Genomic DNA, 17404 nt, shown 5'->3' with positions numbered 1-17404 from the left:
ATATCATGAGTACATAACATTTTTTTCCCAACAAAAATGGCATTTATTACTCAAAGAATATGGTCATTACGCTCCATGTACTCGAACCCGAACCCAGCCACACGGCTGTTCTCCCCTCCCGCCTAGCTACATTGACTAAAATTTCACTCGCACTATTCTAAGAACATCAATCTTAGCAAACTTGAACACCCTTTCATGATACAGACTTTGCACTCTAGCGAATGAAAGGAACAAAAATTATATGCGTGGTAATCTCATACTAGCTTCTACTATTGTGCTAATTATTAAAAAAAATCGGGAATACTTGGAGAAAACATAGAAGATCGGCCTGAGTAAATCCTTGAGTTGGCGACACACAACGGTCCTGGCGGACGTTGTAAAGGTAACTCCTGCTGCTAGCTAGTTACGAAAATAACAACATGCTTGGTCCAAAAGAAGTGCTAACAAATTCTTGGCGGGCAAGGGATGGTCCAAGTGAAAGTTGCATAGGCCAATTCTACCAGCAAGGTCGTTTGGCGCCCCTGTAACGTTCACGCATGTATCGGTCCGAGGATAAAAAATATGAAGTACCAACGATCGTCCTTGATCAAAAGAGCATTGCAACGAGGCGGACCAGCTTGTATTGATTCGACGGGACGGCACGGCCGATGCCGAAATTAACGTAGTAGCGCATGGCGACGCGGGGAAACTTGTCGTGCTCCTCTACGATGTCCACTTGTGGGCATGTCAGGAGAACTTCCCCGGTGGCCGGATCGACCACGTTGATGCCGTCGCAGGAGGCGCCGTTGACGCATATGAGGTCGTCGAGGCTCGTGTTGCTCATCATCCCAAAGCCACCGGCGCCCCTGATGACTCTCACCACGCTGCCGTCCATGTCCATGAGCCGCAGGTCGCGGCCGCCGGCGGGTTCTTCCTCGTGGAAGGAGCCGGCGTCGACGAGGAGCGGGCCGTGGCGGGACTTGTGGGCCGCCGCGAAGACCGGGCTGCGGATGAGGTCGCGCCAGGCTTTGGAGACGCATCGGGACCGGCAGACAGACTTGACCGGCGTCCTCAAGAGGATGTCGAAGACGACGTGGTAAGGTAAAGAGACGGTGCTCATGCTGTCGCCGCCGGCCGTGGTTGCCGTACCTCCTTGTGATCTGCCTTGGATATGTATATCTCTAGATCTCTCTTGTTGGATCGATTCATATATTGGTTGCTATATATAAGCGAACGATAAATCAAATTAAAGTATCCCCGGATATCAATTGCCTCAGCTATAAGCATCAAAAGCACTTCCGGGGATGATTTCCAGCTTCATGTGTAAATAGGAGAAGTGCTTTTGAGATTGCCAGAAACACCAAAAGTTAAAGCTGAAGCCCAAACAAACATGGCCTTAATGTTGACGCGTGCAAGATGCAAGTCACCGTTGCATGGTCCCTTTTCGACTAATTACCATGGATTGCTCGATGCTTGCATTCGAATGCTTTGGGTCGTTCAAGGTGCTGCAAGTATTGATTTGGTATTGCTTGTCAAGTAGTGAGTTGTAAGTCTTCAAAATTATGTTTAAAGTGGTATATGTGTAGTAACTAATTAATGATGATACTGTAATATATTTTCAAAATTACTGGTTGTATGGAATAATGTTCCTTTATGCCGGTAGTGTATAATACTACGAAGATATTTATCATGGGTAGATTTAAGAAAACTAATTTCACATTTATATGTTAGTAGATGATACTCCCTCCGATTCATAATAAGTGTCGCCGATTGGTGTACTAATTCGATGGGCCGAGTGCCCAGGCCCAATGGACTTTATGGATCGATCCTGCCTTGTTTGGCGTACTAATTCGATCCGGACTCCTGCTTAATGGGCCACGATCTCTCCTCTTGTCTTTCCAAAGTAACCCACCACAACAACGGAGAAGAACAGACCGATTCGATTGATCTATCGACATGGCTGATGAAGCGGCGGCGAGGAGAAAGCAGCAGATAGAGGAGATGGCCAGGAGATTGGCGGAGGAATATTGGTACCCTAACAAAGACAGATCTGACCAAAGTGCCGCCGAAGCTGGTTCCTACCACGCTGTTGCTCGATGGAACACCCAGGACATCAGTAAGCATGCCCCCCCCCCCCCCCGATCCTGGTTAATTTAATTGCATTTTCTGTGTTTACTCCCTCTCGAGTGATGAGAGTTTATATAACTAATCATACGCGTCGATCTACGCACAGCGCCGGTCCCTCCCATGCGTTTCACGGACGACGACCCTGGTTACATCCAAATCTGTTCTATCAAAGTCGCGTCGTTGAGAGGGGGTCTACGGTGGCCGCTAGACGTGTTTGGTATGGTCGTAGCACGTGATGTTAGGGACAGAGACCGCAAGCAGAATATTATCTTTGCCCGCGCGAGGAGTCATTGTCAGACCATCACGGAGGAGGTAATTTTTGTGTTTGTGTTCCCTGCTCATCGCTGGCTTTGCATGTGCCGACGAAATTAACATTGCTTTATTATTTACTCAATTAATTGTTTGGGTGCAGCATCCTTATCTAGAACCCACGGGTCCTAGCCGTGCTGTTGTGACCTGCACTGATCCTGGAAGGATCGAGGTCGTGCTCAAAGCTAAAGGCGGGACCGAATCGGAGGATAGAGTCCTAAGTTTTCTATCCTTACCGTTACAAAGTCGTTGGTATTGATCTTTTTCTATAGGTTACACTAACAAACGTAGCACACTGGAGTTAGCATTCCACCACATTGACTCCTCCGTGGAGGCGACAATCAATGTACGACTCCTTGGGGACTCATCATGGCCAGAAGGTTTCCAAGGTGTTTTTACAGACGGCACTGCCAGTATAGATGATGCGGAAGTTGTATTGCTTGCTTTTGGAGATGATAAGTTGCCCATTGTTGTTGATGATGATGGCAGGGTCAAGCTTTCACGGCGTGTTGTCTCCGTTGAACGCCGAGATGGAGAGCTGAAAGTTTCTGTGGTGGCACTGTGTGGGAAGGATGAACATGTTGCTACAAGAGATGATATAGTTTTCAAATCAAATCATGCGGGTAGAAGTTGTGGTGTGCTTGATGGTGGCATGTGTAAGATGCAAGTCAGCGTTGCATGGTCCCTTTTCCACTAATTACCGTTGTTTGCTTGATGCATGTATTTGAATGCCTTCGGTCGTTCAAGGTGCTGCAAGTATTGATTTTGTACTTTTTGTCTAGTGGAGAGTTACAATTATTTAAAAATTTGGTTTAAAAGTGGATCTTGTACTAGTAAGTAATTAGTGATGACGTTTAAATATAATTCCAAATTTTTGTTGTTGGATGGACTATGTTCCCTTTTGCGGGCAGTATAATGCTAGAAAGATATATAACATACTGTCTCCGTTTCATAATTCTTGTCGAAATATTACATGTATCTAGAACTTTTTATAAAAAAATAAATCATTATTCATGTCTAATTACTCCAACATATCTCGAGCCATGCGGCCGCATCGTCATCTCTGACGCCGCTACGTTTGATGGCCAGGAGACGACTCTATGAACTACGCTTCCTTCGGCTGAAAGCGGTTCTCGTTTCCCCTATCCTTTTACGTCTCTGTAGTAAGCGCCACTTAAAAACGACGGGCGCCCGCAGTGCCCAGGAAGGGACTTCACCAACGGCCTCCGGCGACAGGCGGCGGCGATGGAGAGGAACCCGGCGGCCTCCGCCATGGACTGGAGCATCGACCTCGACAGGGGCCTCCGCTCCCGCCACCCCGGTACCTTCACGTCTCAACTCTTGTCGTTTCCGCGCGGCGCCTCACCCTCCTTACCCCTCTACCGCCTTTCTCTCTCTGCAGCCACGCGCCTCCAGGCCCTCGAGGCCGCGGCCCCGCGCATCCGCGAGCTCTCAGCGTGCCCCGCCGTCCCCGCGGCGGTGGCCTCCGCGTCCGGCGCCGTCCTGCCCTCCGAGCCACGCATCTTCGCCGAGGCCATGCTCCTCCGCCTCGCCACCGAGTTCAGGACCGCCGCCGACGACTCTGTCCGGGCCAGCATCGTCCGCTCCCTCCTCCCGACCGAGGGAGGCGGCGCGCGCGTGGCGGAGCCCGACCAGATTCTCAGGAGGGTCGCGGCGGCGCACGACGCGGCGGGGACCGCGCGGGCCAGGGCGCTCGCGCTGAGGATGTTCGGCTGCCTCGCCGACCTCGCCAAGGACAGCGTTCACGTACGCTCTCTTGTCCTCTCCGGCCTCTGCTCTTCCAATGCTGCAGAGGTAAGTGAATGGTTTATGCTGTCTTCTAGGTTCAGGCTAGTGGTACGCTACAATTTAATGGTTAGGTAATTTCTTCAGGAATTGTGTTTCTCCTTTGGCAGGTCAAAGCGGCATTGTTTGCAGCCGGTTGCTTTTGTAAGCTGTCGGAGGACTTCTCGTGCATCACCCTTCAAGTACTGGCTGGTTTAGTTACCTCACCAAAATCAGAAGCTCAAGTTATTCTAGCAGCAATTAAGACTTTCTCCAAGCTTGATTGTACATTGGCCATCATCCAGAGAGTTCATGTGGTTGGAAAGCAAATGGTTCTAGGCAACCCGGAAGATGTATTCAAAGCTGAAATGCTTATGGCACTCTCCAGACTGTCGTCCAAGTCAATAATTTTGTTTCGTGATCAGGTAATGTAGCCCGCAAGCTGCTAAGTTATGTATTTACCTAGATGTTCAAAATCACTTCTGCAAGTATGTTTCCTGTTATGTCATATGCTCCCTTCGCTGTACACATATGCTTGTATTTACCTGTTTGGCTGTTTATTGAAATAACTTATGTGCCTCCTTCAAATTGCTTTTGGTATCTTCAACAGATATTGGTAAGTGGCTACATAAATATGCTTTCCTTTAAACCCTTCGTAAATATAATTTCCTTCTAAGTTTTGTACTGCTGCAATCTTCTTTTCTAATTTGCAAGGCATGAACTTATTCACTCTCTATCTGAGGACCTGTGTGCTAGTAACTAATTAGAAATATCAAGTTATGGTCGTTCGTTTTGAGCTAAAAAAAATCATTGCTCGATTTCCTGTTGCAGGTGGAATTTCTGTTAATATTTCTGGGGCATGAATCTTCTCTTTGTCTGAAGACTATGGCTTTAAAATGTTTGTGTTTCATGTTTCACAGAAAAACTTTCTATCTTCCTGTTGCTGGTACTATTTTTAGCACATTGTTACAGCTAATTGATGATGACGGTTTCCCACTTGATCCTAAGAGCTACGCATTCAGGATTCTGCGAAAGGTGAATATATTATGGATTCCGTGCATTCTGATTTAGACTCTTTTTTTTGTTACCATCTGTCTCATTGGAAAAAGTACTTTTCAGATGCTCTGTGGTAAAGCTCCAAGCATTCGTCATATCAATTCGTCTGAGTTATCTAAGCTTGCTCTGGCTGTTGAAAGGTTTTTGCATTGTTCTTCCTGGGAGATGCAACAAACTGCTCTTGAAACTCTCGTGGACATCTTTTGCTTTCTCAAGCAAATACAGCCACATGAGACCACGAATACTCTCAAGAGTTCATCATTCTCATGCACTGGGTACCAAGGAATTTCCAACAGCATGCTGCCAACTCATGAAGAAAATAGTGAGGATGAAAGATCTATGAATAAGATTCTAACATCAATTGTGGATCATATTATATCTCTGATCAATCTAGCAGTCAGCAAAGGAAGCAATGAAGTAGCAACCAGACATTTCTCTGTGTCTTCCTCTGAATTGAATAAATACAGAACTCTGTTCAGCCTTATGCTAAAGCTTGTAAGAGTCTACCCTTCTGCTGCTTCTGTTGCTCTTGATAAATTAAGATGCCTGATGAAAGAACTGGCTCGAATAAATGTCAATCATTATTGCAAAGTTGCAGCTACCTGTGTTGAATCACTTGTTGCCTCTGAGCAGTTCAGAGCTTCAAATGATACTGTTGAACCAGTGGCTGCAAGTATCAAAGCTTCTCCCATGGAAATTGATACTGATGAGGCAAAGTTAGCTTCCACTGAATTTAGTAGCAAGACAAAAGCATCTAAAGTGCATTATCTAATTCTTTGTTCACTCAAGTTTGCAAATGCCTGTCATGATATGTGTTGTAAAACATCTGGCTCTAGCTGCAATCTTCACCATAGTGTTAAGGCTCTAATTGAGTGTGTGCGGGAGGACGCCTCTGAGTATTACAACACATATGAAACCTTCCGTCTCATATTGTGTGGCTGTATCTCATGGAATACTTGTAAAATCAGAGATGGTAATAAAGGATCAGATGATCTAAAAGAGCACTCGATATTCACTAGTCCTGCTTGGATAGCTCAGGAATTGTGTGCCCTTCGAATGGCCAAAATGCTTACAAGAAAACAGAGCTATTGGGAAGCCTATAGATCTGCTATGTACTGTTGTCAAGAAGGCCTTTGGTTCACAGCATCTTTTGTCTTTAGAAAAGTTGCAGATGCTTTTGAGTCAGGCTCCTTTAGTCTTTGGTTCAAATCATTGCTTCTTTTTTGTGCTGGAGAACTTGAGATGAAGCTATTAATTTTTCCTTCAATGATCATTAAGCTGGTCGGTGAGCTAGATACAGAGGGAGATGTTCATGAGGACCTCTGCCATGTCGAAACAGATGTTGACAGTACTCTTGCTAGATCTCCAGAGCTGTATGGCTACCAAGAAAAGATCACTGGTATTTGTGAGAGAACATGCTTAGCAAATGATGGCCTCTCATCTAATGTCTCTTTAGACTGCGAATTCTTCTTCCAGAGGTGGTTCATCAGTCTGAGAGCGTCTTTTATTGAAATTCTAGCTGATGTTCTTGGCATCCTTAGTTCATATTCTTCTCCTCCGAAAGACATATCTCATCATGAATCAAGAGACTCTTCAGCTATAGCCATAGAGAACAACCAAGTGCTCGTAGCTTTGGCAAATTGTTCTTTAAGACTTAGTAACCTAGCAAAGAGCTATGATCTCTTAGCTGCGTCCCATGGGGACATGGATTGCCAAAGCTTTACTACTATAGCCAGGCTTGCTTTCATGTGCTCATTTTTGTCATTTTGTACCGTGTTTTCTGTGGATTTCTCAAATGTACCTAGCAGTTCTGAGCATTGCAGGCTTCCAGACAGATTTTCTCATGCTTCAATCCTACAAGATTTACATGAAAGAGTAGATAGGAATGATAGCCAAATTGTCTCCCAACTACGAAAATTCATGTCTATTTCTTCTCATGGACTGGATTCCTTACAGTTCAGCACACGAATGAATTGTTCAGGTACTCTGGAGAAGGATTCTTATTTTCTGTTCAAGTTTGCTGTGGCATCTTTGCTTCGTGCACGTGAGGATGCCAAAGGAGTAACGACTGGGGAGGACACTTTATCTCCTTTGCACAGAGGGATGCAATTTCTATCAAGCATTTTGCAGAGGTGCATGGAATTGCCTTTCGTGCTTCCCAAATACTTCTTCAGCATCAGGTACTTTATTATACTTCCTCCGTTCCATAATTCTCGTCTCAAATTTGACCAAAAATGGATGCATCTATTCCTAAAAAGCGTCTAGATACATGTAAGAGTACATATAATATTGCGCCCTTGAATTGTTTTTATTGAAATCGGGACCATCTTGGTGTAGAAGAGAAGTTATACTATGCTAGATGAACTAATTCCAAATTAATATCATCTGGTGACAGGAATATAAGAATGCAGGTTCAGATAAGAACATAAGACCAGCGACTGTATCACATATTTTTCAGTACATAACTTCTTTTTAGGATATCTTCAGGGAAACCAAATCAGTAACGCATTGCTTTAGAAATGGAGATTACACACATTGATGGCATTTTACATTTATGCAGACCTTGCCTTGGCGCTGAACTTTTCATATTTGATTCCAATCCTGCAAACAGAGACAGAGTATCAGTATCGCCTGGTTTCCAGCTGTCCCTGACTCTTTGCTTGCAGTGGAAGCGTGTGCTGGAGAGGACTCATATCCGCATCACGGAACTATACTGCATTCTAGCCACAAGCTCATCGTCGCGCTTAGACATTGCAGGAACAAGGAGCAAGCAGTTTGAGATACGCAGGACCACCAAAATGGTTGGGCTGAACTTCAAGCTGCTGCAGCACATAAAGGACGACCTGAGGAAGACCAGCGACAAGAAGAATTCCCATTCCAAGACAGACCTGGTGACAGGTTTGGCGTGTTTTGAACCGACTGACAGCGGCCAGGGATTTTCGGACTGTTTGCTGGATGTTTCCTCGTTTCCTCGTGGTTCATATCAGATAGCATGGCAGGCGTGCTGCGTGGATGACAAGGGTCGCTATTTTAGCTTGCTGCCCCTGAATGATGGCATCGTCTTCTCCGTTCAGAAGCCCTGACGGTCCCTCGGGCTCGATTGAGGCTCAGATATTTATTTATTTTTTGATATAGGAGCTGTATGTATGTATGGTATAGTGTATGATGCAGAAGCATATTCGTAGTTACAGAGGTCGTGATGGTGATTATGTGAGCCACACCGGGTTACCATAGTGTCTCCTTTCCTGGACTTTATTGTATATCTAATATCCTGGAAGAAAGTCTGGATTGGAACATCCATGAGGCCTGTGCTATTGTATTATCTCCTTCAACTAACTGAGATTTCCAGGCTTAGTAACTGACTGAGGTTTTCAGTTTGACGTGAGCTGCTGCTTGCCCATATGAATTTAAGCTTAATTAGTTGACTGCTGTATTTCTTTCTCTTTGTGTTCATAGCAGACCAAACCAAACCAAATCAAATAGTGTCTGTTTAATCTGCCCTTCTGTTTGAATTTTGAAACCAGCGATTCGAATGAATTTGAGCGTATGCTTCAGTATGAATCTTCAGGCTTAGTATTGGTGCTCATCTTCTGCCTCTCTGTTAATTCCAGAGCAAATGAAAAGCCTGTACATATATTTATGGAACAACTCTCTGCTCCAATTCAAAATTCGAAACTGTATTGAAACGTTTGCCGCTCGCTCCCTCTTCTTCCTCCTCCGCGACGCCGGGATCGGAGCTCGTCTCATCGGCCATGGCGCTGCTCTGCTTCCTCCTCGACCTCCGCAACATCCCGCCTCCCCTCCTCCGCCTCCTCAAGCAGGTAGGTGCTTCCGATTCTGCTCTCCCTCCCTCTCGAGCTCCACCTCCAAACCCTAACGGCCACCGCCACCGCCCGGCGCGCAGTGCCTGCTCCACCTCGCCAACCTCTACGCCGCCGTCCCCTCCGCCGTGCCGCTCCCCGACCGCCTCGCCCTCTGCTACGTCCACCAGGCACCCGCCGCCTCCAATTCCTCCTCTCGCTCCTCGCCCGAGGTCCGTATAGCTCTGACTCTCTCTCTCTCTCTCTCTCTCTCTCTCTCTCTCTCTCTCTCTCTCTCTCTCTTTCCCTCTGCCTGCTGCATTTCGGTGTCGCATGATTTCTAGGTATTTCGTTGTTGCGTGTATGAGCGGTTAGTTCGAATCAAACCTATCTGGCTATTAAACTCATCCAATTGCGTCCTGAATTTCTGATACGCAAGCTCTGCTGCTATCGCGCCGCTGTTTGGTTTGTTCGTCGGCCGAATCGGGCGCCTGCACGCACTTGCTCTCGTTTTTGGAAGCTGGGTTCATATCTGGGTTTACCAACTTCTGCTTGCTAGTACAAAAATGGCGAATTAACTGCCCATCTAGAACAAGTTAAGTATGCGTTTGATGTCGGACTGCTATTGTCATGATTCACTCACGCCTGTAAAGACAAAATGTGCGATGCCATGCACTACTACTGAAATCATCGGCATTCAAGCTACACTGCTTATCAGTCTCGATCCAAGATGCATACTGTTCTGACCATGTCAACTTTTACTAACATATCAACTTCCATCAGCTCAAGATTGCCTATCGGCCTGGGGAGAAATTTAGCCTTCGAGATTTCCACCATGCTGTTGAAAATGTGCCTCTGGATGGCTTCCTTCCTGAGCAACATGGATCTGTACCTACTGGAGGTATGGCTTGGATGATCTTTTTATTTCCACTATATGACTGTTCCCCTGATAGAAAACGAGCCAAGCAGCATAAATACAGTCAATTTACAGGGGAATGCTCTTCGGATAGAAAGTTATCTGACGTGCATTTCTTGTCTGCAGACGTGTCGTTGACAAATCTGTTTAGCAACAGAGCCATCTATTCTTGGGCCACTGATGACATCTCCAAGAAAGTGATTGCAATATGTATGTCTGCACAAAACACAGAGTCTCTCCGAAGATCACTTATGGTATGGGTGCTGACTTCTATGTATCTTCTGAGAGGGATCATGTAATATTTCATGCACTAGTTATTTCTATCTTATATTTTCATCAGGATGCAGCAGAACAGTGTATCACAGTGGAGTTTGTAATATTGGAAACAGAAGCTGTATCCATGTATGATGATGTTTCTGAAAACTCCAATAGTTTCATACACAGAATCAGTGATCTTGAAAATTGTGTCATACGGAGATACAGCCCTGGTAAGGAAGCTTGGTCCATATAGTGATCATCTCTTGTTCTCGTTTTTTTGTTTATCGTTAGATAATAGGGTAATATTTCTTGGTCAAGTTACTTACGGCGACATGAAATATTTTTTCTGCATTCTTATATCTCATAGTACTCCCATATAATGAGTAGCGTACACTGAGAAATTAACTTTTAGCACTTCTTCCATGTAACACTAGATCCCTAATGCTATAAATGGTCGAAATGCAGAGACCCAAGTTTTGCATGGGCTAGTCAAGAGGTGGTTAGAAGAGCTAAAGGATGACAAGGAAGATACCCTGCAAGCTGTATTTGTGTTCAGAGTTCCCATAATTAAATCTGTTAATCAAATATCTTGCAGCATATATCCATCAGTCAATCAGATCATTGATGGTTTTCCATCTTGTCAGGTGATGTCAATTGTTTAAGCCACCTATAACTAATTCTAGAGATGCCAATTGCATGCAACAGACTGAATGTGTTACAAATCTGGTGGTTTTAGCTGTCTTTTGTAGTTTTTCATTTCCTGAAGATAATTATCAATGTTTCCATACTTCTTTCATCAATTCATTAGTCTCTTCAAGAGTTATGCTGATGCAGAATAGACGGAACAGATATGCAGGTGCCATGGTCGCCCCATAGATCTTGTTACCACAAACAAGGCGAAATGGCTGTGCCCAACAACTAGCCGTCAGCTTGCAGCTTCTGATGTTACCAATACTGCAGTGAAGATCGGAGAACAGACTGTACTGTTTCTTCCCACTTCAGAAAGAGGGTCAAACATGCGGCGAGCCTCTACTTCCATTTCTTTTGATGTAATTGAGCGCACTGAGTTAGCCTCAGTAAATGAAGGTACCCACTACTATTGATTATTAAGACAGCATAGTCTAGTACATCGAGACGTTGTCTTTACATTGTTCAATTTAATGATAATGTGTGTTAGCAGGAGTCATAATGGGGAAATCTCATGTTGTGATTCCCAGTTCAAATGATGAAATTGGTTTAACTGATGAGAGCTTGGATCAGAACACCCAGTGTAGGTATTTCAATAGTGTCTATGTTGTGCAGTTTCTCAGTTGATCCTTAAATTGTGTTGCAGTATACATGTGACATGTACGTTTTCAGACAATCCTGATATTTCAATATTATGTATGTTCTGCAGTTTTCTATGGTCTATGTGAAACTCTTTTCAAGCTTGATCAGGGACTTGTGTGCTCCTCAGCATGCAATACTGAAACAATGAAAATTGGGACTCTCGAGTGTTATTATCTTCTCCAACCATCCGAGAAGGGACCGATGCTTCTGAGGGTATAGGCAACGTCCCTTGTTCTGTTGCAATATAACTTGAAGATATGTCGTTACTTGTTTCTGACGGTAAGAACATAATCCTTCTGTAGAGGCTTGCTGGATCTGAAGAGATATTGCCTCTCCCAGATGTGAATCGACCTTGCAACTCTACTTGTACCAAGGAAATGAAGAATTCAATTGAAAACTCCTTATTGAAGGTATGCTGCTAGAGTGCTGACCGCTCCATATTTCTCTAGTTGCATGGTGATTGCGCTTTGTTTCCAACTACGTTACTACATGGCCCTCTTTAAAATATTTCAGATTGTTCTGAAGGAGTACAACCCTCTACAGCATGAAAGAGGTTTCCATTCGAAACTGAATTCTCTGGTGAACGATAGTCTGCAGTTCGGGTACCTCCTCAGTTGTTACTTCAAATTTCATAATGCTTCACTTGGGATATGATTTTGAGTGATTGACTTGGGTTTGCTACCTGACTAGCTACCAAGAGACTATATGTTTAACACGATTAGCTGTGAAGTTCTGATGGATTCAACTTCATTTGCAGGTCCATTGCTCCAGCCTATGCCCCGAAAGGTGCCAACCATCTTGATTCATTCAGTGAACCACAGCTACCAACATTGCAGGGTCCGAGAGAAAACATGTTCATGAGCCAAAAGGAGAAGGCTGCAGATCCTGTCCATATTCATTCGTTTAGCGAGCCACAGACACCATCGTTTCGAGCTCCGAAAGACAAGTTCCCGAGCCAATCAAAGGAGAAGCTCCCAAGCCAGTCCAAAGCGTCCCCCAGTGTTTCCGAGGAGTGGGAGAAGCTCATCATCATCGATGATATGGATGACTTCTGCACCCCTGCCACTTCCTCCAGGCGTACTATCACCAAGCCTGCAAGCTCCAAGTCACCGTCTCCAGTGAAGGCATTGGATGAGAAAACTTCAAGGATTCTGGAGCGACTGGAAGCCCCCAAGGCCAAGAAGCAGAGGGCTAGCAAGCCACCCTGCACCATGACACCATCAGCATCGAGTCATGGTGTCAGTAGCACACAGATCAAGAAGCCGCTGCTGCCATTTCAACCCAGCGCTAGCCAACCACTGAAACCTACCTTCAACAGGCTAAGGAGAAAGCCTGGTGCTTAGCTAAGTAGTGTGAAGCATAAGTACCTTCCACTTGACTAGTTCATGAATACATCTTGGGTAGCCCATGTACGGTGATTCAACAGTTAACACCATTTGTTCTCAATTGTAAATACGAAGCTCAACAACGTGTTGAGACATGAGATATCACAAACTACTGAAAACAACACTCAGATATTATATAGATAATTAAGCTGCTTCTACAGAGTACAGACAATGAACAATGTTGCTTACTAGACTCCGACATATTAATATCTAAAGTAGATATCAGCGGGAGTACAGATGGGTAATGATAATGATACTACAAGGGTTTAGGCCTTCAGGGCCCTACTTCTCTCCCTAATTACTTGCTCAAAAGGAAGTTGTCTCTTACGGTTACAACAGGCTCTTGGATCACTCCACACTTTAAGGAATGTGCTACCTAGCGGCATGATGAGAAGAACAGCAGCAATTTTTCTTGACTTCTGGTTGATGATTTCACCGAGGTGTTCGTACCTCCAATGGTAGCATCGGAGATGTCGCGCTGGTACTGGTCCCGCTTCTCAGTTGCTCAGATGCTGCTGACTTTAGCTCAAGCTGCTGTAGTTGATGGACAACATGAGACATCCTTGGCCGCACTGAGGGGACATGCTGGGTGCAGGAATAGACAAGGTCGACAACCTTCTGGATCACCCCTACCTCTGGTAAGTCATTAATGAGCGGGTCTAGCAGCTCTAGATACCGATGTGATTGGACTAGAGGCGTTGCCCATTCAAATATGGTCTGCCATCCCACAGATTCAACAGACTGTGCTGGCCGACGACCACTGATAATTTCTAGAAGCAGCACACCGAAGCTATAGACATCGCTCTTTGTTGTCAATTCATTCCTGTAAATGAACTCTGGAGCAAGGTATCCGTAGGTAGCAGCCTTCACGGTCCTTTCGTGCATTACTTCCCATGGCACAAATTTGGACAGGCCAACCCCCATCAGATGGGAACCAAATTCCTCATCAAGAAGAACATTACTTGCACGGATATCACGGTGGACTACCTGGGGCTTCACCTTGTCATGCAAAAATCTGGATTTAAAAGAGCACCAGTAAGTACATAATAAATTAATAATAATTACTAATAGTAAATTAAATATAAGGCTCAAGGACAAGGGCGACAGACCGACAGTCAAATCTATGAAATTAATGTTAGCAAGCAATTCAAGCACATCAGGTTTCCATGGAAATATGGAATGCAAACATTATACATGAATTAATATTGCTTGCAAATTATATAAGGCTGCAGCAACCATTCAACGTAGTCTAAAATTGAGAAATTCATGCAAAAGAACTTGCAGCGATAGAACAGTGAAACACAACTGGATTCTATAACATAGCTAAAACATAAGCGTACGTGACATGTAGTTTCCTGTGCATAATAGTTAAAAAAACAATTACAGAACTACAAGTGCCTTTAATGATAAAAAACAAATACACCCTTACTCCTTCCATTAATGATCAAACACAAACTCATTATTCGTGACTAGTTACCCGTGCATAGTAGTTCAAAAACAATTACAAAACTACAAGTGGTATTAATAATAGTATATCGGAAACTGTCAACGGTTTCCCTATGATATATTAATGTAATAGAAAGAAGAAGTCATCCTAAAATGGCAATCCAACTCAGACTTTTAATAGTCCGATTTATAAAGTAGAGTGGAGTGGACTATTATATGAGAGGATCACATATAGAGTGCAGGCACACTAAGCAGGAACCAGTATTGTGAAAGAAGAAAATAAATTAACAAAATAATTGCAGTTAGACAATAAGTAGTTCTGAAACATATAAGTAAAAAATGATGTTCCCCGGAGTGGAACATACAAGGAGCCAAATATTTGTACATATGGCTAGGATGACTTACGCAATCCCTTGTGCAAGAGTTGTGGCAACTCTCATTCTTGTTACCCAATCAAGGCTCCTCCCTCCTCTGGGAATATGATGCAGCCACACATCCAACGGCCCATTTGCGACAAACTCATACACAATGAAGCGATCGCCATGATCATAGCAACATCCTTTTACAGCCACCAAATTAGGGTGATAAAGCTTTGCGACTCTACTTATCTCAGAGTAGAAATCCTTTTTCCTTTGCAGGCTGGATCTCTTTAATCTCTTAATTGCTACTTTGGATCCATCTGGCATGATTCCACTGTAGGTTCCACCTGTCTTTGCATTGCCAGGAAGCCGATTTCCCTCACTGAAGTTCTTTGTGATTGATCTAAGTTCCTCACCAGTGAAAACCTTCCATAGCGGTGGCACCAATGCGGTAGCTGAAGTACCGGAAGCTTCACGCGATCTTCTTCGTTTCTTGCTTCGCCTATAGACAAGTAGCCAAACCACAACAGCTAGAGTGGTTGATAGAATCAAGCCACTTACAACGATGAGGACTATGAAATACTCCTTGTGGCAGTGATCATGGTAGCATCTATCTTCTGGCATATAACAGTGGGTGTCAGACTGTTAGTGCAACTACATTTGTTTACCAAGAAATGAAGGACTAAATAAATTATACAGAACTTTCCAATATTACAAAAAGAAGACTCACCATGATTGATCATGCAAATCAGTCCATGGGACTCACCACACTTCCTTCCAGTAAGTGCAGCATGCTTATTGGTCACCAAAGTGCATATATCGTAGCTGGTGGCTAGACCGCAGTGAGTACTGTTGCAATTAGCATGTGATGGCTCACCAGGAAAGACAGTCTGGTTCCAAAAAGACGAATCATCAGACCATTTCCAACCAACAACACTGGTGGTGTTACTACTGGTGTTGTAGCGACGCCCTCCAACCCAGCACCCTGAGGAGGAAGCTCCACAGAGAGACTTTGCGAAATTTAGGTCCTGAACTGATGATAGCGCGGCCAGATGGCCACTGAAGTTACGGCAGAGAGCTTCAGATCCATCCCAAGAAAGAGAGCTTGATATGTGCATGAAGCATTTAACCCGATCAGGACTGATTTGCCAACCTTGCGGGCATGACACTGCACAAAACGGAAATTATTAATGCTGATAACCAATTGGCAGTGACCGACTGACTGGCACAAAGAGCCATTTAACACAATTACAAAAGAATGCATACAAATATGATATCATAAGAATGGGTCTCTGTGTCTGGATGGCAACCAGAAAGAGCTGAGTCATTCTTAGGATAGCGATAGGTTTTTGACACTACTGAAGCCTAAAATGCAAGTTTTGTGCCAGATTGAGCACCAGGATCAACCATTACAACACTTCACGCAAAAGCGAAGCACTGAAGCACATAGTAACACTAGAGCGCGATAACAGCAGTATGTTTTTACTGCTGTACTACCAATTAACCAACTAATTAAAATCAACAAAAATAACCAACTAATGGGTTTGGGAGCTTTTGGCCGCCACACACCAGGACTCCAGGAGCAACAGCAAAGCGAAGAAATGTTTTAACTGGTTTGCGGCGAGGATAAATCGATTTGTTTATGACTGGACGGCGGAATTGAATTTTGGTGGTTGCCTTTTCTAACCTCCGTTCCGTTTGCAGAGACAGCATAATTGCAATCAATCAGAAATCAACCACACCACGCCAAACATAGTACAATTAAACAGGGAGGGAAATATTACGATCCCTCTCTGGTGACGCGACCCGCGCGAGCAAACGAGGAAGCATCAGGGAACACATTCGCACGGAAGCCGTGGATCTGTAGTACATAACATGGCGGCGGAAGGACATGGGGAAAGAGAAGAGAAGAGGGATAGTAAAAATTACTGACGGGATTGAGCCAGCGCAGGTGTGGCAGCTAAGGCGGGGAGAAGCAAGGAGGCGGCGAGGAGAAAGATGGCGGCGAGGGCCATGGCCGCCGGACGCCCTCCCTGGGTTTGCTCTCGCGGTCTCGCCTCCCCACAGTAGTGTCCTTTTTCTCTGTGTGTTCTCGCTGAGGAGGGAGGGAGTCTCTGGGAAGAAAGAGAGGCGGGGCCCACCGCATTGACTACTCGGCAATGAATTCCTCTGCCTACCCCCCTGGACCCTGCCGCCTGGCTCTACTTGTTCTCAGCCTAGCCCAGCCCAGCCCGTGTTATCTCAGCCAAGCCCATGTTATTTTGAGCCTGCCTTACTGTATCATTTCCATTTGGTACAGCTTGCAGCTGCGCCGGCCCAAGAACCTCACCCGATTTGGCCCCGTTATCATACGCCTTACTGGGCCAACGCGATCGATCCGCGCATAGATTCAGTCCTACCTAGCACACGGAGCCTTACGGTTCCTAAGAGAAACTCTGGCCGCCGTTGTCTTCGTAGAAATTTCAATGGCCAGCGGTCGATTGACGTCTTGACGATGGAGAGGCCGTCGTCTAGAAGATTGATGTTCTGGCTCTTTCATCATCTTAATGTAGGCCTTGTAACCCTATGTCATGAAATTAGTGGTTCTCACGACACGTTTTTTCGGGTTGCTGGTCTTTTTCCTTGTGGATTCATCGATGGAGAAGTACTTTTACA

At 44.9% G+C, this 17404-nt stretch overlaps 3 protein-coding genes across 4 annotated transcripts; 2 read left to right on the top strand and 1 right to left on the bottom strand.

Annotated features, from left to right (window-relative positions):
• The first annotated feature begins 3605 nt into the window (after positions 1-3605).
• On the top strand, positions 3606-8683 carry LOC100825088. The gene is made up of 6 exons (XM_014899879.2): positions 3606-3736; positions 3818-4230; positions 4332-4625; positions 5032-5235; positions 5320-7436; positions 7817-8683. Exons 1-6 carry the CDS (start codon positions 3661-3663, stop codon positions 8337-8339), a joined length of 3627 nt encoding a protein of 1208 aa, XP_014755365.1. The 5' UTR covers positions 3606-3660; the 3' UTR covers positions 8340-8683.
• A 222-nt stretch (positions 8684-8905) lies between these two features.
• LOC100834609 lies at positions 8906-13097 on the top strand. 2 transcript variants are annotated; one of them, XM_003568656.4, is made up of 12 exons: positions 8906-9077; positions 9161-9289; positions 9840-9957; positions 10099-10226; positions 10313-10460; positions 10696-10874; positions 11079-11316; positions 11411-11500; positions 11627-11772; positions 11862-11969; positions 12073-12161; positions 12317-13097. In XM_003568656.4, the coding sequence occupies exons 1-12, from the start codon at positions 9009-9011 to the stop codon at positions 12900-12902; spliced, it is 2028 nt and encodes a 675-aa protein (XP_003568704.1). In that variant the 5' UTR covers positions 8906-9008; the 3' UTR covers positions 12903-13097. The 2 variants fall into 2 exon arrangements, with proteins under 2 accessions (XP_003568704.1, XP_014755017.1); XM_014899531.2 differs by lacking the exon at positions 9161-9289.
• Positions 13058-16863, bottom strand: LOC100846100 (C-type lectin receptor-like tyrosine-protein kinase At1g52310). The gene is made up of 4 exons (XM_010232168.3): positions 16683-16863; positions 15480-15917; positions 14796-15363; positions 13058-13959 (listed from the first exon to the last, which is right to left on the bottom strand). Exons 1-4 carry the CDS (start codon positions 16762-16764, stop codon positions 13377-13379), a joined length of 1671 nt encoding a protein of 556 aa, XP_010230470.1. The 5' UTR covers positions 16765-16863; the 3' UTR covers positions 13058-13376.
• Between the last annotated feature and the right edge of the window lie 541 nt (positions 16864-17404).

This window comes from Brachypodium distachyon, chromosome 2, assembly GCF_000005505.3.
Source record: "Brachypodium distachyon strain Bd21 chromosome 2, Brachypodium_distachyon_v3.0, whole genome shotgun sequence".
NCBI lineage: Eukaryota > Viridiplantae > Streptophyta > Magnoliopsida > Poales > Poaceae > Brachypodium > Brachypodium distachyon.
This window is presented reverse-complemented; position numbering and strand designations above follow the sequence as displayed.